The following is a 19483-nucleotide window of genomic DNA, read 5'->3' as shown; positions in this document are numbered from 1 at the left end:
CCTCGACATAGTACCTGTGGGAGCCAAGGAAAATTGCCCAACTACTAAGTACGTGACGTTATAGCCCTTCTTAGCAGATCTGGCCCGAGAAGCCGCGGAGGCGGTACAAAATGAGAGCAGCGAGCCAAGCCGAGGCTATAATATACGCTTCGACGCGTGTAGCTTGAGATGTCCTTGGGTTGGAAACATGTGAAAGATTGTGTGCGCCGGTAGGCCTAAAGCGCCGAAGGTACGCAGACGTTTCAACGTGCCGCAAGACTTTGGCAATGCTTTAGCACTTTGCAAAGGGAGTTGAAGCATGGCGTCTTATAGGGCGTAGAATAGAGCCATGATCGTTTGATAGAGCCACATGAGAAATGGTACCTATTTGTAGGAAGTATTGTGATTGCACGTGAGTGCTACCTATATCCCTAAACAGGAGTACCAGCTCTTATAAATCATCTGGTTTAAGTTTCAGGTTTCTGCAGAACCTCCATAGTATAGCCTTACGAAGAGCATTTGTTTGCACTAAAGTATGCCAATGATGTATAGCCCGTTTTGTTCCTCATATAGAACATTTTTGAGTGTATAAGAGCAGCCTTCGCTAAAGAATGGTAAGAACCTTGAATGAACAATGATGTATGGTATAAAGTAGCTAATAAGAACTAACCGCCTGCTATAGAAAGTTGTCTGTAAGGATTTCTTGATAATTTGTAACTAAAGCCGCCCTTAAAACCGGACTGAAGTGCACAGGTTCCATTAGGTAAGTAGGTACTTACGTACATACCTACATTGTAGGTCGGGTCCCCATTAAGTCAGGTACATGCAAGTACGTTATACATCTACTAGTAGGTAGTATGTTTGGGCCCAACAGTGGGTGCGCGTAAAATGAACGATGAAAAAAAAAAGGGCCAAGGCGAAAACAACGAACTGCACAAGGTCATTCATTCTACCATTTCACTGTCCGGCTAGAGGCAGAGAGATTGAGATTGGTAATTATCCAAGTGGTTAGGGCAGTTACTTAGTACAGGACAGGGTTGTATCTTGTACTTAGTAGTATGCGCCATGCTGTGTGATCGTTGGTCTGGTGGTATCCCATGCTCTACCTGTAACTTGATCAACACAAACCAGCTTCTTGGTTCCCAATCCCTGTTATTTGTCCCGGCTTGCTTACACTCTTACACTCCTTCATTCCTCGGGGCTGCTCTGGTGCTGTCACCATTTTTTCCCTCTTCATTTTCTTCTTGTTCCGACCCCTACGCTACACCTTACCTGCTACCCAGTGTAGGCACAGCTAGGACCGGCCTGCTGTGGTGGAAATCGGGTGTGTGCGTTTGTGGCTTCATTTCTTTCCACTCCTTTCCCTCTTTTGGTCCGCGCCACAAATCCATTCTATCGTTCGTGTGTGTGCCCGTGTCTCAAGAGGCCCATACATATCTTGCAGTGGTACCAGCAACATCGATTGTAGCCAGGAACCTCTTACACAATCCTTTCAACTTTGTGTACCTCGAACCCTCTAGTTCTTGCACCACCATTATCCTCCACTGTGCCCTGGGCGCTTGCATACGTTTTACTCGCATTACACTTGCATATATCCGCCCACCGGCCTTCGTTTATGCATTCCTTTGTCACCCTCGAGTCCAAAGTATTCTAACCGACTGGATGCCTCAGCTCGCCTCGGGATCCCATCACCTTACTCCATCCTGTACTTTCGTCACTTCTTGTCTCAAGCCGTTTAGGCTGAGACACACTTCGACTCGCCTCTGCCTTGTCCAGACGTTCAATCCGGTCCCGTATCTCGTGCCCGCTCTCGTCTCCTCGAATCCGACTATCGTTAAGAGCATGGATGGTCCCTGACCTCTGTTGATAACATCATCCGCTTCGGCCTATATTGTCATAGTGGCTAGTAACCCGACGATTAAACATCTGGAAACCGAGTCCAGCCGCACACTCACTGCTCAAAGGAGGGTTTTGCACACTACGATATCGAGGTTGGCCGGTCAAACAACATTATTAGGCTTCTACGTTTTTGCGAGTGTTGCACGCGTCAGAAAGGGGATATAGCCTGTGATATTCATACGACACAAGCAACTCAGCTCCAAGCTTCTGGTTCGGGGGACAATGGCCGTTGTTGAGCATGTAAATGATGAGCTCTCGAGCCTTGCGAATCAGCATCCTAACACGCGCGTTGATACTCATGTCACGGATTCTGGCTCGGGTGTAATGCTGCCCTCAGAAGGCGGGCCGGTTCGCTTTCCTCGGCGAGATCACAGCTTGAACTTGAAAGAAGCCGGAGCCTCTGTTACTCGGGATTGGAACTTGAAACATACTCCGGAGAGGAGCCCTACTTTACCTTCCCCTTCCTTCTCTTATTCATCTTCTACTCGCTCAGCTCACAGACAGAACACTGGTGGAAACCTATATGAGCAGAGCCATTACCAATCTTCAGTCTCTACAACGTTGTCGACACATGCCACGAATGCCTTATCCCGCGACCCGCGCTCACATACAGGCTACAGGAGAGATATTCCCTCATTGTCTTCGCAGGTGTCCTCGCCACCTGTCTCCCCACGGTGGGATTCACTTCCTAAGACTGCTGGTGGTTTCTATAACCAAACAGCGACATCCGCCCCCAGCTCGCCCGTGGCCCTCGAGTTTGGCAACGGATTATCTTCTGCGATGAATGAGCCGCACCGAAGCATTGACTCAGTGACTTCTGAGACGAGAGACGAATTTCCTCCCCTATTGTTCGCTAAGCCGACGGCCATTGAAACCCCCGTATTCATCGAGAATTTTTCACGACCCCGTGTTCCGAGTATTAAGCAACCATACCACGACGGGCCTCGACTACGATCCCCTACCCAACCCCAGCCTGAGCCCACTCAACATGATCCCACTAATGTACTTGCTGGCCCTTGGCCTCGATCCCGAGGTCCATCCATTTCATCCAACAAGTCTGCTTCTACATTCGCTTCTGTTGCTTTAAGACCGTCACATGATTCTCTTAATCGGAGTGATCCGCGCGGCAGGGTTCGGCAACCCCCGCCAATCCGTCTACCTGGCACCTACGGTCGTGCTGAGAGCAGTGGTCCTAGTTTATCTCGTGATGCTATTCCTCGGATGGCCTCGCTCCCTAACGATGAGCTTAGGTCCAGTTTCCGATCCCAACTTACTGCCTCAACTGCCCAGGGGACCCTAACAACCGAGAGGAGCAGTGTGCTGACTAAGAGCAGCTCTGTAACATCTGTTTATGGGACCGTTGATGATACCCTTAGCGTAGACGATGTGCTAGGCCTCTACGACAAGGGATTTGACGATGATTCTGCGCCAGAAGATAATGATCTAAACGAATCGCCCCCACCAACAGCGATATCCGAGGCAAGTAAGGAAAGAACAATAGAGATAGATACCGCGCCTGAAGTCACCACCACCCCTCCGGAACCGCTTCAACCACCTTCTATCTTTAGGGACGATGGTCCCATTGTACGCGATTCAGCTGCTATTTTCAACATTTCCGACCATGAGCCTACGCGAATCGAGCCTACGATGCCACAGAAAGAAAGTTCTGATACGTTTGATGTCGTCCAACCCAGTTCTAGCGAGGATTTCACTCCGTCGCCCCCAGTCCGTCATGAGACGAACCTAACAACCACCGGGGACGACGAGCGTGATAGATATGGTTTCAAAAAGAGTAACCAATATATTACATGTGAAGAATTTGATCGATGGGACACTGAGTACTCTAAGTATCTTGCTCGTCGACGGAAAAAGTGGCATGCCTTCTTGAAAGAAAATGGGCTCATGACGGATTCTCCTAATCGTTTCCCTCCACGCTCCGCCAAGGCCAAGCGGTTTATTCGAAAAGGAATTCCCCCGGACTGGCGAGGTGCAGCCTGGTTCTATTATGCTGGCGGCCCTGCTATTGTGGCTAAGCACGCTGGACTGTATGGCGAACTCTTAGATTGTGAGGTAAAGGAGGTGGATGCTGAGGCTATTGAACGCGACTTGCATCGTACTTTCCCAGATAATATCAGATTCCGCTCATCAGCATTCCCTAGCGCACCTATTCACGACAAGACCTCGGCACGAAATAGTCAACAGACGGTGACAAGTTCAGCAAATAATTCTGCCGCACCCGGCGAAACGGCTATTATTTCCTCCTTGCGCCGCGTGCTCTATGCTTTCTCTGTTTACAACCCACGCATTGGCTATTGCCAATCTCTTAATTTCTTGGCTGGACTGTTACTTTTATTTGTTGAGTCGGAAGAGCAAGCATTCTGGTTACTCAATATCATCACAAGAGTGTACCTCCCCGGTACGCACGAGATGAGTCTCGAGGGAGCTAATGTTGACTTGGGCGTGCTTATGTCGTCAATCCGAGATACGATGCCTAACGTATGGGCGAAGATTGGTGGGGAATTAGATGGCACAGATGTTGCACGGCCCAAAAGTCGGCGCCATAGGCATCGTGTTGAGTTGACGACCCGCCTCCCCCCCATTACCCTTTGCATGACAGCCTGGTTCATGAGCTGTTTTATTGGAACATTACCGATCGAAAGCACCTTGCGTGTGTGGGACATTTTCTTTTACGAAGGCTCCAAGACGTTATTTCGTATTGCACTGACAATTTTCAAGCTTGGTGAGCCCGAAATAAAAAAAGTGGGCGATCCGATGGAGATTTTCCAAGTTGTGCAAACGATACCCCGGAAAATTATCGACGTCAATGGTCTGATAGAAGCATGTTATAAGCGGCGCAATGGATTCGGACACCTCAGCCAGGAAAGCATTGAGCAGAAGCGTCTGGAAAGACGAAAACATGTCAAAGCAGAGAAAGAGCAGCTTGCATCGGGCGAATCCATTGCATCGGTAGATGCCGAGATGGGTAGAAAAGGTACACTATTCAAACGGAAACCCAGGGATTAAGATCATCTCAATCCAGGCTTGCAGCACCATTTCTCGCTCGCCATTGGGCCCATCATCTAGCGTACAAGCCTGCGGCAAACACGGGGTTTAACGATCAATGGGTCACACCGGGTGTTCCCTTATCGACCGGGACTTGTCCAGTCGACGTCCCGATCGGAATATCGCATACTACCATTCAGCAGCCCAGTGAGAGGCTACTGTTCTTCACTCCTTTCAACTTGATTTCTTTTTTTATAACGCGTAATGAGATGACGAATATTCATAAAAAAGCATGGCGGCAAGAAAGGATTCGCAAAAAACTTAGATTCTGACACGGTTGGAGCATGATGTATTGCTTCATGCATAAGACCTACAAGGTTCGACCTTGAGTCAAGAGCGTTGTATTAACTATTTGGAGGAGCCATCATGATAGATGGAAGGAAACAACGAATGGGAGGACTACCACAATTATTTTCATATTTCGGCGGTTTGGCATGCATAGAGAGGGACTACCGCATTTCGGAACTTCTCGCACTATGTACGGAGGGTATACGTGAAAGCATACTGCACCTGGCAATAGCGGCAAGGGTTTTAGCATAAGCATATCAGCATTCTGCATTATGGGCGGTGCAAGGCGTTGGGGCCATGAAATACAAATCAATCGGTATGTGTACATAGATTGGCCATAAAGACAAGATAGTTTTTTCTCTTTCCTAATTTCTTAGCCACATCCGAGTAGTAAACCATCCGCATATACCCTCCGCGGCTCTTGGGGTATTGATTCCGTGTAAGAGAAGACAGCGATGGCTAAAACGATAATATCTCTGCCATCTTTTATTGTCCATCAAAGCTTTCCCCAATCTTCGTAACGCTGTCGTTGGGTATACAAACCAAACGACTTTGTCGAGAAACCATATTCTGCCTTTCACTCTTCATGTCTTCCCTCGGGTATCTGCTACTTAGCCGGGTTTAGCGACACTAGAGAGTGACTGAGCGATCATTCTCAGTTCATTCCCTCTTGTGAGTCCAAATTATTCCTACTACCATGGATGAACGAGGCTAGAGAAGAGAGACATGTAGCAGTAGTTGGCCCAGATCCAGTCCATTCTGATTGATTGATTGAACCGAACCTATCTAGCGGTCCCGTCTTAATCCGACCCGACGGCCGTTTCGAAGGCATTAATCTGCTCGTTTTTACTTGCCGGCCGGCTTGGCATAGCGCGTGACGTAGCTCTTGACATTCTTGTCGAACTCGGGGCGGTTGTTCTTGTACTCGTCGGCGATGCGCGTCTCGAGGGGGTCCTCCGGGTTGGGCTCGACGAGGAGCTGGCGGACGGCCTCGAGCACGGCGCGCACGCGGCTCGCGGGCTTCCAGTTCTCGGGCTTCAGGACGCCGAGGCAGATGTTGCCCATGCTGTCGTTGGTCACGTTCGGGTGGTAGATGCGGGTCGCGAAGTTCACTTGCGGCGCCTTGAAGGGGTAGTCTGCCGGGAGCGTCACGGTGATGTTGTACACGCCTCCTGCGTAGGGGGTGTCGGGGGGACCGGCGAGGACGACGTCCCATTTGCTTAGGTCTGCTTCTGAGGGTAGGCTTATCGTCATCCCCTGTGGGGGAGACTCCGTGCACTCTTGGAGCTCCTGGCGTGATGGGTGGTATGGGTTAGCGGGGTTGATTCTCTCCGTGTTTGCCGTGAACAAGGATGAAGGATGAGGGGAGGGTGGAAGGGGGTTTGTGCGTGCGCGGTGCGTCTGTAGATGTATCTACCTTTGTTATTCGCTTCTGGGAAGCGGCCATGGTCACTGATAAGCTTGGGTTGGGATGTTGTTGGTAGTTCGGTGATCGGACGGTGAGGTTGGCGAATGAGTAGACTGACTACTTCTGAGTGGTGAGTAGAACTAGCACTGTCCGGGTGGATAGCTTGAGCTTCTTAAAGCTTTTGCTCGCGAGTGGGAAAAGGTGGAATTACTGGGTAAGCTGACTCCTCGAATATGTATTCAGCCTTGTCTAAACTGTCCGAGCCATTGTGATGTGCTGGGGGGAAATAGATGTCTTTAAGTTGCTGGTTAGATGATATCATGGCCGCACGGGTTGAGCGAGGAGACTTGCCTGAGCAGACCATCCGGGTGACCTCCCGCAATGAGGGGCATCTGCAGCAAGGTAGCCTGTTCTAGCACCGTACCTTCCTCAGCCTGTGCATGCATGTACCTGAGTGAGTACCTGAGTAAGTACCTGCCATGTACTTAAGTACCTAGTCCGCTCGGGCGCTCTTTACCCAAAAGATACAGCTCTGTCAGCCTATCAACGTCTACTTTCCACCTCCCCACGTTCCCTTTTTGGTATACATAGGTAGTACAGTGCAGCCTCCCGTCCTGTCGGTATGTACACCCAGCGCTGGGCACTCAGTTGAGGTTACTAACCATTGGAAGAACTAAGTGCTGTAGGTAATGGATGTTTTCAACTTCAAACAGGCTTGTATTCAGCCATTTGAGGTGTATACCTTGATCTGTCTTGTAGCGTATCTAATCCTGTCTCACCCTTGCCACTTGTAAAACAAGGCCACATCAATATACAGTTGCGGCAGTCTGTGTGATACGTGTACTTTGGGTTTACCGCATGTGTCCAGAGTAACCGGCCTAATTACCATCCTGACTATGACTGCTCAGTTTGTAACGTCTTTGGCCACGAATGGGTCCATGAAATAAGAGTCAAGCCGTTAGCCATCAGAAAGGACTCGCGTCCAGTCAAACTTCCTCCAACGACTCTTGAATCCATCAACCCTACTGTCTGACCTGTGCCACCGACCTTGTTTCTTGATTACGTGTGGCTCCGCGTCTACCATGCCTCCCAAGATTTCTCTAGCAAACAGATCACCTCTCGGCCATCTATTGGAGTCTTCCACCACATGGCCCAGTCCACCGTCCAACGTGAACCAGGCGTGAAAATAGGGCATCTCCTTCGCAATAGACCGCCTAAATGCCAATTTTCCGAGTCCGTCACGTGCTCGTGCCCCCGTGTCAATAATTTTCTTGTGCTGCGACCACTCTTCATCCGCTGAGAGCATCGCCTCCTTGAAGAAGGCAGGTGCCGTGTCTCCTAGCTCATACGGGATTGGCACCGCTTGCATGGCAGCGTGCATATGTCTCTGTGGAGCCGCGGCGTTCTCGTAGAACACGACCTCTCTTCCTTGATCGTGATATAAGCGAGTCAGACACTTCATGAAGTTTCGTATCTCCTCCCACTCATCGTCATCACACTCGAGTAAGTTGGTCCGGTGCTGAATGGGCACGATAACGGCGCCGCCTTCGGTCAACTCTGGCTCTGTAGGTAAAGTCAGATATACACGCGTGGCTAGCGAGATAACGGGTGCCACAGGAGGTAAGTCTCGGTCTTCATGGTGACAAAGTTGACAGTTATCGAGTATCTTGTTGATCTTCTGGTATTCGTTGACAGCAGCGTTCCTGAGGTTGAGCTCTGACCTCTCCACGCGCCTTGCTAACTTCTCTGCATTCTCGTCCATATATTCGAGATCGTCATCAAATTTTCCATCTTTGGCTATACGTTCGGCAAGTCGAAGTCCTTCTCCTCCAGCTTGTCCCCGTGTGCGCCTCTCTTCGCGAACCATGTCGTCTATCGTCATGTCGTCATTCTGCTCTACCAGTCCTCTTTCGCGGCCTCGTTTGGTGTCCACCGCCTTGGCCTCTGCCCGCGTTCCTGCCATCATGCGATTCTCCATCACATTAAGAACCACTGCTTCAGGACCCTTAGCTGCAAATGTGGCCGCAGCTTGGTTATACTCAGCTTCGAGTTTAGCGGCGTCTGGCGATTTTCTCAATTTTGCCTTCATCATCTGGGCTTTTAATCGATTTAGAGTTGTCTGATCTACTTGTATCGGCTGGTGGGAGGTAGCATCATCAGGGATAACTGTGCCCTGGTCCAGTTCCGTAGGTCGCAGGGATGCTTGCCGTTTCTCACGAACTCCCGTGGGTAGCTTTCGTTCCTGAAACAGCTCGCCGCTAGGCTTCTCTTTGCCCACATACCCTTCCCCATAGACTCTGCGCCTATCCAACTCAATCTTCTCCTCACGAGCATCGTCAAAATCGCGTAGGTTCCCATATCGGTCTAATGCAACCTCTTCCACAGTACGACCAGTGCTCTCCGCCATGTTGTAAATACCCTTCAATTTCGTCATCCTTGATAGCGACCCGCCGTCCCCGAAGGTATAGTTAACCTCATGCTGAGCAGGTAACTCAAGTTCATCTTCCATTTTACCATCGTTGAGGCCATGTAAATGAGCGGCATTTAATTCCCTTGAATGTATTATTCTCTTTGGCTCCTCCTTGGGTGGTGGTGGTCTAACTAGTTTTGAACCCTTTTGTGTGTAGTCAATGTCGAGGGCAGAGGGGGCTGTCATCCACGAGTCTCTTGTTAGAGGTGGCGAGCGAGCGGGCTTTTCATAGTCTTCAGCGGCTAATTCTTCATTTGGCAGCGGTAGATCTTGTTTCGCATCCGTTGATTTTAACCGAGTTTCCTTGTTTGTATTACGGCTCACATCTTGCTCATCGTGATGGTCTCGCCGATGGCGTTCCTTGTGGTGATCTCGATGGTGCCGGTCATCATCTCTCGAGTGGCGCGACCGTTTATGTCTGTGGCCATCATCTTCATATTCGTCGTCTCCACGCGAGCGATGATGTCCGCGACGGTCGCGGTCGCGGTCGCGTTCACGATCGCGGGCTCTGTCTGCAGAATGGTCGCGTCTATGATGATGGTGGTGACGATGTTTGCGGTGGCTTTTCTCAGCTAAATTCCGTGCGTCGCGCTCTCTTTCGGCCTTTTCAGCTGCCAGGGTTTTTTCAAAGTCATCAAGGCCGTCCATATCGCCAGTAGCCAGGACAATGTAGGTTGGTTTCAAGGATGTTGATGCTTGATAGATCAGCGTCCCATGGGGACGCATACAAGGAATCTGGAAATGACGACAAGGCTTCAGCTTTTGCATAGCAATCGAACATTCCAAGGTTCCACCGAGTTTAATCATATCATGCAACCAGAGGGAGGCTGGGTATATGTATATCGGGTATATGCAACTATCTAACTGATGGGCTAAGGTTCCACCATTTCAACTTTACCTGAAGTTACTCCTTGACTGAGGCCCTAGGTGAAAGATGATCACATAATTCACAGAATACAGGACCACGGAGATTCTACAAATATCTGCAGACACCTAGGAGCTTCAAAGGTCTGAATCAGTCCTCTGGAGTTTTTCTCACGGAGTACCTACCCTGTTCCCCAAGTCAGCAGAAAAATGAGCTGGCACTCGTGCTCGAACCCAGATCGTCCTCTCAGGCCATGTTGAGCACAATGCCAACCCCACAATAAAGAATTTAGCGAGGAGTCAGCGCAACGCGGTTTTCCTGGGTCACCCGCTTTACCACTCGGCCATTTTCCATCTTTCTCCCCACTTCAACCTCCCCACTCCATCCAGCATCGCGTTCGTTTCTCAAATCTCCCCTCGAGTATATCGTCTCACCGCGAACCCCCATTCGTCCATCCCCTGCCTCTTTCAAACGACTTACATCTAAATATCTAGCTATTATCCATCAGTCTTATAAGACAAGAGTTGGATCTACCTGCTGCGTCATTGAATGCGGCAGTGTACACTACTCTTGAATCACTGCGGCAAACAAAGTCGAGTCCGGCTGCTGCCATCAAAATTATCACGGCCCATGGGATATTACAAGCATAATTTGGCCCATTCATCAAAAACAAGGAGCCCTTCTCCATGGAACTGGCTGGCTTTGCTAGCTAGCACTTACAACACGTTCATTCGTTCGATGCGGATTTTCCTATAACTATTCCACACCCTCCATCAAGCGTTCACAGTATCATAATAATAATCCTCAGCAACAGCATGTCGTCTCTCATCAAGCCCGCCCGGCCTGCGGCTAAGGGTGCCAGGGGCTTCCAGATACGTCCCAAGGGAGCGGGATCGGGTGATAGGATCAAAGAAGTTCTAAACAGGAACAGAATGGAAAATGAACGAGCCATGAGTTCGGAGCCTACTTCTTCTCCTTCTACATCATCTCGTCCTAGTAACAAAGATCGCCCATCATGTCCGAATCCCCGATGCCCTAACCCTTCAGCGCCTGTCCAGGATGGATTCTGTTCTGCCTGTGGTCGTGAAATTGACAGCTCCAACATTGTCGCTGAGGTGGTTTTTGGTGAAACTTCGTCGGGTGCCGCCATTGTTCAGGGTAGCTATGTAGCTGCTGACCAGGGCACAACCCGGAACATGGCACCAGGAGTTCGGCGTCTTGGAGGACTCGTTGGCGACAACCGTGAAAAGACAATCCGTGAAGGTAAGGTTCAAGAATAACCCATTTTCCTTTTATTTTTATTTTTTTATTTATTTTTTTAATTGCTTTCCTCGCCGATCACTGACTCTCGACCTCAGCCAGGAATATGATGTGGGGATTCAAGTCACGGTTAAGGAACGTAACCGAAAGCGCTATCGAATCTGCCATCATGATTTTCAAACTTGTTCTTAATGAAAACTGGCTGCAAGGCCGTGGCATGGACAAAGTAGTTCCTGTCTGCCTCTACACAGCTTGCCGAAGAGAGGAGAAATGTGACGTTATGCTTATTGATTTCGCTGAACTCGTCCACGTAAGTAAGCATCATAATGTATATCAGCCCTGGCTCGAGTTAACTTATCGTGTTAGATCAATGTATATGAGCTCGGCCATGTTTTCAAGGATTTGAGCAACATTTACTCCTTCCAAAACAACAATGTGAGATCAATCATACCCGAAGATCTAATGATGCGGTTTGCCGAGAAACTAGACTTCGGTGATTTCACTAATAAGATCGCTGCCGATGCAACAAGACTTTGTCAGCGAATGGGCCGCGATTGGATGGTCATGGGGCGTCGACCTTCCGGTATTTGCGGCGCTTGTCTCTTAATGGCGGCCCGTATGTGGAATTTCCGACGGACTGTCAGAGAGATAGTTTATGTCGTCAAAGTCACAACACACACTATTGAACAGCGCTTAGACGAATTCACCGTTACTGAAAGCAGCAATCTTTCTATCGAAAATTTCTTAAACCAGGAATTTCTCGAATCACGACATGATCCACCTTCTTTCTACAAACAAAGCAACGAATGGAAAGAGAAGATAGAAATAGAAAGAGAGTCTAGTGGAAGAAAGCGAAAACGAGTGCTGGAGGATATTGATGGCGATGAGCTGAGCCAAGCAAACGCTACTAGTACAACTATGCCACCACCACCAAGACCAATTCTACCGCCAGATTTCTCGAAAATGCGTCAAGTCACAGAGTTCCTACCAAGATCTTTTGACGACACAGAAAGTAGGGAAACAGTAGCTCCTTTTGACCCTTCCCAAATTCCGAAACCAGCCCCCAAACGACCAAAGGACGTTGTCGAGGGTCTCAGTGCAGAGGATCCAACTAGTAATCAAGCTATAGATGAACTCGTTGAGATCTACGGCGCTTCAGATGTCGCTAATGCAGATGAGAGCAATGTGGTCAACGAAGAAGAAGAAGAACAAACAGACGCCCAATCCAAGAAGGGTAGGCGCAATAAACAGGGCCCTGAACAAGAATCTCTCAACTTTGATGAAGAGTGGGAGCGAGACGAAGCGGAACTAGAGAATCAGATCAACGAGGTCATAAACGACCCTCATAGTTCTGCACACAGCAAAGCACTAGCAACAGCGGCGCATCTCGCCCATATCAAAGCCGAACTAGCACGCTCGTTGCTTCCCCGTAAAGAGCTGAAAATGGATGAAATTATTGGCGAAGATGAATTTGCCGATGACCCAGAAGTACAATTTTGCGAGCTTGAGCCCGAGGAAGTACTGATCAAAGAAGAAATATGGCTGAACGCCAATAAGGACTGGGTACGGAAACAACAAGAGAAAACGTATCGGCAGCAGATGGAACAGTTAGGGCCTCCGAAGCGGAAGCGCAACCGGGTCAAAAAGCCACGAATGGGCGAAGGCCAACTAACGCCAGCTTCCACTCCTGGCGAAGCGGCCATTGACGTGATGAAGAAGCGCAATACAGTGTCGAAGAGGATTAATTATGACGCCATTGCCAGTCTATTTGGGAACAATAAGAAACGTGGCCCAGGCTCTGTCGTCTCCCGCATGGAGAGTGAGTCTGCTAGTCGCATGACTTCTCGTGCAGGCAGCGTTTCAGATGCTGGAACGCCTCCGCCCAACAACGAAAGTCCCAGGCCAACTACTGAGAAAACTGCTCCCAATGCTGTGGGTGATGAACAAGACGAGGATATTGAAGATGATGAGCCGGCGCCAGTGGTGTACGACTATGAAGATGACTATGGGGATGATGGCTATGACGATGATGGCGGCGATGGCTATGATGACGGAGAAGGAGAAGCGTACTAACCTTTATTCAGGTTGGTGTGCCTTAATCAAACTCAGTCATTGACTTGCACGTCTTCAATATCTCGTCCATATGGGATGCCTCTGAATTTCGGACCTACATCCGCATTTGGGAAATTCTTGTACATTTACTCCAAAATGGGCCGGCTAGGCCACTCATTGAAAGTAGCTTAATACCTTTACTTCACGATCCTCGTGAGATCTATACTTAGTGCTTCTAATGTTTACACACGGAACTACACCAGGTACATGAAATAGTTTTGTGTACGGTGACAATGCATTCTGGTACCTTTTGCTGCCTTTTCATTTTCGGATTTTTATACTGTAAACTAAATTGTCTTGCCTACACATAATAATTGCTTCAGCCTAGAAGCAAAACAAAAATGTAGGATGCTAAGTTCACAATGGCAATGAGCATGCGCTCATACCAGCCCAAATATGAGCATCTAGTATTATTCTATTTCGTTAAAAACACAGACGTGCAGATCCGATCCTCTACTTCGACAGACTTCCTAGTTGTGCTTCTTTTATATAAGGACGGACCGGTTAAGCTTTGACAAATATGTACGTAGGTTACTATTTTTATTTTCTCCTCCCCGGAACAGTTGGACGGGCTTGAATAATTCTGCAGTGAGGAAACGCGTTGTTATGATTCACTAGTTCTAAGACGGTCTTAAAGCCGGAATTCAAAGAAATACTACCAACACTAGCCCAGAGCACTCAATCTACAAGCAATGATGTCACCTTTATTAGAATAAATATAAAGTATGTGGTTTATGTATTTTATTTAGGGTTCAGGGTTCTTAGGTGTAAACCTACCTAAGTGACCTAAGTGTATGAGGATTCTTTTTAAACTAGTGAGGCAAGTAGACGGAGGTAGGTTCCCAAGGTACCCATGAGTGACTGATTTTCTCCAGCGTCTTCTTCCGCATCTCCTTCAGCGTTTCCGCCAGCATTTGCTCTGGTGTTGTTTCGGAGGCGTTCCTCGTAAAGGTCTCGAGAAATTCGTCGTACGAATGCTTCGTGGTCCATTCCACGGCTATTTACAATGGCCCTGTTTCTCAACCCTGCTATTGCTCTGAGAGACGTAATCTTGTCCTGGACATTTTTTACAATGATCATGTGAACGCTCTCGCCTTGATCATTTTTGATGTCCTTGAAACCATTCACGCCTAGATGCTTTAGAAGTTCCTGAAAACCCCTGAACCTTTCGACAAAATCAAGATGGTCCATGATGTAATCCACGAACATAAGCTCTTGCTGTCTCTCCCAACACAGCACTGTGGCATATCTAAGCTCTCTAGCGGGGACGCCGCAGACTAGTGAGTCTTGTGTTCGTTGTGTCATTGTGGTTTGTTAAATGTTAGTAAGTGAGTTATCGTATACTTAGGTTGTTGCTTTTTGCTATTGGAAAAGTGTCGTTGTCGTGCGTCGTATTTATGCTACTTCTCAGACTCTGCTCCTTATATAGTTGCACCTCTGGTATCTAACGAACTGTTGCCTTGTTAACTGACTGTCTTGTTGTTATTCGGGCATTGTCATTGAGCTGGGAACTTGATAGTTCTTTGAGGATGAACAGGCCCTTTGTTCTCAAACAGCAGATAGCTTCCTATAATGTAATATGTCGACGTTCCCTTGTCTACAATGCAATTGGCGATAATATTGATCGCAGGCATTGTCTACTTGGTTGGCCCATTGGAAGCGGTACCGAAATGTCGTCCCAGATAGGCATTATAGAAACGAGCCAGTACGAGCCAGTACGAGCCACGGGGTACAACACCGAACTCCAACCTGACTTGCAAATGAAAGTCGCAGCCCTTGGTTAAGATGCAGACTAGGGCTGGCAATGTAGGGATTTGTTTGTGTGGGACACATGTAAAGAAGGAGATTCAAATCGGTTCTTTATTCTCGCTGCAGCACCACTAACAAACCCATTATTCCAAACATGACCGTCTTGAGCCACGGGTGCTCGCCAAACATAATTGTAACATAGCCGACAAAAGGTATGTAGCCGACAACACTCCCAATGATATCACTCCTATCGAGGTAGTCCTGGCCGCGTGCGTATAGCTCTGTGTCGTCTGCAGCATTGTTGTCACCCTTAGTCAGCAACTTGGCGTGCGCCCCCGTTCCAAACTTGCGCACGACGCGGTGGACGATGGGTATGTCCTTTCCCTTGACATTGTACACTACAACTTCGCCGACGTCTGTTTCGGCTAGCAGGTTGCGGTTCCATAAGAATAATAGATCACCACGTTGGAAGGCGGGCTCCATAGATCCGGAGAGGACGACGACGATCGGGGATGGTGAGTCGGCGGCGATAGAGAGACCCTTCCACATCTGTAGAGCGCGCAATAAGTCAGTTGAAAATGCCAGAAATCGATATTCCATGCAGACGTGTTCTGGAGGCTATAGGTGGGATAATAGCTGCACGTACCATGAAAGCTGTAGACATCATGAGCGCGAAGTTGAGCAGCTGTGCAGCTGCTTGCCGCGGGTTCTGGAGGCTTGACAACATGACCGGCAGGTTGACAATTGGTCGGTCTGGTAGGATTAAGAGAGTCAGAGTATGGCCACGGTCTATTGGGAGCCTCTGCTCACCCTATAAACAGAAGAGGACTTTTGGCGACCAGCGTGAATCAGCTTCGATAATGACAGGTTGTTTAATGCAGATTAGGTACGTACTGTACGTATCATACCCTGTCTCTGCAGTGTCCAGAATGGGGAGCTGGGTACAGTGTATTGTACAGTGCATAATGCTCGGTTCTCAGTAGTGCGGCACTGTACTAGGAGACCCTGTGTACAGAGGACAGACTGCGGATCCATCATACCTATGTGCTCAACTACACTACACTACCTACGCCCTGACATCTTTCTGAATTAACGAACTCATCTGTAGTCGGCTCTTTTTCCTCTGTCAGGATATCCTCACTAGTTATCAGAGGCCCCTCCATGAGGTTATTCACTACTTTACTGTGGAGGGTTGGAAGCTCTATCGTCACCTTGGTCCGCAAAGAGCGGATATGTGTCTGCGTAGAATCTTACTGGCCGTATAGCTTGCTCATGGAATCGTAACGTCTTGTAAGACCCTCAATGACCACTTAGAAGACAGGAGACTGTAACCAACGTTCTCCAATCCTACCTCGACAGTCCTGCGCCCCTCAGAGGTAGGATCATGCAGGTGCCAACTGCAGTAATATGAACCGTAAGAGGCGTTGCAAGGCGTCGGCTGAGTTCCCATTTGATCAGTACAATCATACATCATGCATTGAAGAAGCGAAAATGGTCTTGACTATCAAGTGTTGTTCAGAGTGTATAAGTATATAAGCGCTTAGGCCCTTCAACCTCCGTCATGGGCTAGATTCCGAGAGACGCCAGCATCCCACGACTAGGCTTAAAGAAGGCTATGCATCAACTTCCCTCTCAGATCATAGTTGCTGTATTGCAATTGATAGTCACTACTTTGCAGCTTTTCTTCATGGCCTTTACATGGTTCAACTCCAGGCGCACTCGACTGGCGCATAGTCAGCGTATGGCGCCTCCCAGGTTCTCTTATATATGAGCTGCCTCTAACAGACAAGGCTTAGGAAAGGCTGAAGCGACTATGATATCCCAACGTGGTTGTAATCAGCCGTCCATTGGGTCCCAAAGCATAACTGGCCAGTGTCAAATACCTTCTTCTCAACTACCCGGGACCCAGAGTTCTTCTAAGAGTACACAAGACAGCCCAGGGAACACCAGCACTTTACAAGGACGGACAAATATTCTATGAGTCTCGTCTCACAGACGACGAGAGCACGGCATCGACATAGGCTTTCGAATCTCGACTCAATCAAGCCTTTCTATCCTCCCGAATCATTGCCATAACCCTTCCCTTAGATATTAACCGTCAGATAGAGTTATGCAGGACATGGTAGTTAAGAAATCTACGCTCTGTGGGCTCAGCTTATATACTTGCGAGCATGACATATGGTCGGCCTTCTCTAGCTATGATCAGCATCAGTTAGGTACTCAATCAAACATGTGGTCTTTATTGCCGCTAGAAAGGTTTATGGCTAGGTATAAGTTGGATAGCTATGTACCTACATAAGAGGTAGTTAAGTAAACGCCCATGCAACTGGGTGGGTAGGTATATGGAAAGATCGATCACTCAGCTACCTACCGCGCTGCATCACCATCCTCGCTAAGAGTCATAAAAGGGGGAAGGGAGGTGATTCAAACCTTTCGACTTGAGGCAGGTATCTAGGTAGGAACCTATTCTTCTATAACCCCAGCCAACACGCATCGTACTTGCCACAAGTCAATATACTCAATCACTATGTCGGGCAGTCATCACTCACTGGTGCTGCTGCTGGTCTTGATCTTGCAGGCTTGCAGTGACTTTCATTTGCTTTCATCCTGCCACCCTCTCAACTCGCCATGTTCTTTTAAATCTCCTCAGCTACCCACATCCCAATAGACACCTTTTCTCCCTCCGCGCCAACAATAACTATACCCTGCTGCATGACCTATTGAATCCTTATCCTCGGACCAACACTCCCAGGCCACTCTTCCTGTCCTATTGAAAATTTAATACGCTAAGTATCATAGTCAAGATGCCACCGACGGACACAACGCCTCTCCTTCCGCAGTCCGAAAGAGAACCGACACCAGCACCTCAGGAAGACAGCCATGTATGTTTGCCTTGAGATGATTACAGACTACGAGACTCCTGACACTATGCAGCCAATTACCCTGAGAGCATGCCACTCGCCTTGGCAGATTATCAATCAGAGGTTCCTTTTCATAATTCGACTGCTCCTAAGCTCGTACCTTACCTCGGTCGCTGGCGTAGCCCTCAAATATAAACTTGACAATGAAGATGACCACGGTGCTGGGCGGATCCCGTTCGAGTTCTCCACCATTTCCTTTCTCCTGCTATGGATATACCATCTGTTGACCTCGGTACGTTACCGCTGTCCGGCTGTTGTTCTCCGGCCTTACTAAGTTATATGTAGACATGGACGGGTGCGCACACCTTTGGGCGGAGTAATCCAGATCAAGATGACGAGCCAGAAGATTCGTCCGCACAAGCTCGTATCGCCAAATTCTTCACACCACCACATCAGCCATCCACTCTCCAGCAGACCAGCTTCAGTATATTCTATACTGTCACCCATGTCTTCACCTTTCTCCATACACTACTGTATTGGACTGTATTTGTGCCCGCTGGTCATGGTGGGTTCAAGCCGCCCAAGTTTCCACATCACCACCATAGTCCTGGCAATAGCACGGTGGCCTTCTATGACCCAAGTAAGTGGTGCTCCTAAGCTTCGAGGATTTGTCTTACGGTGATTATTAGGAGGCTAATTCCAGTGTAGATAAGGGACTATTCGAGGAAGATGATATCAAGGCGTTCAGCATCATCAATGTTTCTACCATTACGGCTATCATAGCCATCCTCGAGATCATTGGCCTTAATAGCATCCGCCGCCAAACTGTGAGTGAATTGTCCTTAAAGCCTGGTGTGTCTCGACGCTTCAGCTGACTCAATGACAAAAATAGTCGGTTATAGGACACGTAGCTGGCATTCTTGCTGCGAGCGGTCTGTACCTTGCTTGGGCTGGCATCGGCAAGCTCGCAACAGGGCACTGGGGTTTGTTTTTCTTGGACCCCGAACTCATGGGCAACTCTCCAGAGGCTGCCGTTGCGGCGGCTGCTGGATTCGTCGTTGCGGCTCTATTTAGTAGGTTCTTCTAGTCCACTTTGTGCATAGTGATCCTGCTAATTCACTCAAAAGTATTCGTATGGATGTACGGTCTCATTGCAATGAGACAATCGATTACGGCTGCCAACTAGGCGCCCTTTTAGTCAGCCTATTATGACGGAGTCAAGGGGATTGGAGCACGGTTGCCACCCATCACGCACCCAAAAGACTCTGGTGGAATGCTGTAGAAAAAAAAAGGCGATGTGGGAAATTCTCGGATTTGTTACACACCCAGCACTGAGCAGCCTGTTCACAGCCAGCTGGCCATCTCGAAGGACTAGGTGATAAGTTATAACTGCCAAAAGTATATGGCGGTGAGTCGCAACCTGATTATAGAAGTAGGGTCTTCAGAATGTCGAGCAGGTTGATGATGAATACCCGAGGTTTGAGCCTCGGGTGGGTGGTACATGAGATTGAGGTGCTGAATTGTCGAGT

At 48.6% G+C, this 19483-nt stretch overlaps 8 protein-coding genes across 8 annotated transcripts; 4 read left to right on the top strand and 4 right to left on the bottom strand.

Moving 5' to 3' along the window:
• Positions 1-716: 716 nt before the first annotated feature.
• On the top strand, positions 717-1968 carry F5B22DRAFT_360430 (uncharacterized protein). The gene has a single exon (XM_047971066.1). It carries the CDS (start codon positions 1045-1047, stop codon positions 1834-1836), a length of 792 nt encoding a protein of 263 aa, XP_047828287.1. The 5' UTR covers positions 717-1044; the 3' UTR covers positions 1837-1968.
• F5B22DRAFT_360469 (RabGAP/TBC) lies at positions 1910-5393 on the top strand. Its single transcript, XM_047971068.1, has one exon. The coding sequence runs from the start codon at positions 2101-2103 to the stop codon at positions 4900-4902; it is 2802 nt and encodes a 933-aa protein (XP_047828286.1). The 5' UTR covers positions 1910-2100; the 3' UTR covers positions 4903-5393.
• Positions 5394-6075: 682 nt separating this feature from the next.
• On the bottom strand, positions 6076-6676 carry F5B22DRAFT_649155 (ubiquitin-conjugating enzyme; the record flags this gene model as incomplete). The annotated part of the gene is made up of 2 exons (XM_047979130.1): positions 6076-6519; positions 6647-6676. 2 exons carry the CDS (start codon positions 6674-6676, stop codon positions 6076-6078), a joined length of 474 nt encoding a protein of 157 aa, XP_047828285.1.
• A 305-nt stretch (positions 6677-6981) lies between these two features.
• Positions 6982-9931, bottom strand: F5B22DRAFT_617683 (uncharacterized protein). The gene has a single exon (XM_047975635.1). It carries the CDS (start codon positions 9912-9914, stop codon positions 7596-7598), a length of 2319 nt encoding a protein of 772 aa, XP_047828284.1. The 5' UTR covers positions 9915-9931; the 3' UTR covers positions 6982-7595.
• A 420-nt stretch (positions 9932-10351) lies between these two features.
• F5B22DRAFT_360447 (uncharacterized protein) lies at positions 10352-13382 on the top strand. Its single transcript, XM_047971067.1, has 3 exons — positions 10352-11235; positions 11331-11542; positions 11599-13382. Exons 1-3 carry the CDS (start codon positions 10788-10790, stop codon positions 13303-13305), a joined length of 2367 nt encoding a protein of 788 aa, XP_047828283.1. The 5' UTR covers positions 10352-10787; the 3' UTR covers positions 13306-13382.
• Positions 13383-14127: 745 nt separating this feature from the next.
• F5B22DRAFT_360398 (uncharacterized protein) lies at positions 14128-14761 on the bottom strand. Its single transcript, XM_047971064.1, has one exon. It carries the CDS (start codon positions 14647-14649, stop codon positions 14152-14154), a length of 498 nt encoding a protein of 165 aa, XP_047828282.1. The 5' UTR covers positions 14650-14761; the 3' UTR covers positions 14128-14151.
• A 405-nt stretch (positions 14762-15166) lies between these two features.
• On the bottom strand, positions 15167-15979 carry F5B22DRAFT_360401 (signal peptidase-like protein complex catalytic subunit SEC11). The gene is made up of 2 exons (XM_047971065.1): positions 15740-15979; positions 15167-15642 (listed from the first exon to the last, which is right to left on the bottom strand). The coding sequence occupies exons 1-2, from the start codon at positions 15818-15820 to the stop codon at positions 15205-15207; spliced, it is 519 nt and encodes a 172-aa protein (XP_047828281.1). The 5' UTR covers positions 15821-15979; the 3' UTR covers positions 15167-15204.
• A 1335-nt stretch (positions 15980-17314) lies between these two features.
• Positions 17315-19259, top strand: F5B22DRAFT_360334 (uncharacterized protein). The gene is made up of 7 exons (XM_047971063.1): positions 17315-17548; positions 17893-17975; positions 18028-18246; positions 18300-18594; positions 18663-18781; positions 18847-19027; positions 19082-19259. The coding sequence occupies exons 2-7, from the start codon at positions 17898-17900 to the stop codon at positions 19138-19140; spliced, it is 951 nt and encodes a 316-aa protein (XP_047828280.1). The 5' UTR covers positions 17315-17548; positions 17893-17897; the 3' UTR covers positions 19141-19259.
• The last annotated feature ends 224 nt before the right edge of the window (positions 19260-19483 follow it).

This window comes from Xylaria bambusicola (assembly GCF_022495145.1).
Source record: "Xylaria bambusicola strain CBS 139988 unplaced genomic scaffold F5B22scaffold_40, whole genome shotgun sequence".
Taxonomy (NCBI): domain Eukaryota; kingdom Fungi; phylum Ascomycota; class Sordariomycetes; order Xylariales; family Xylariaceae; genus Xylaria; species Xylaria bambusicola.
The sequence above is the reverse complement of the archived record's forward strand: the minus strand, read 5'-3'. Positions and strand labels throughout refer to the sequence as shown.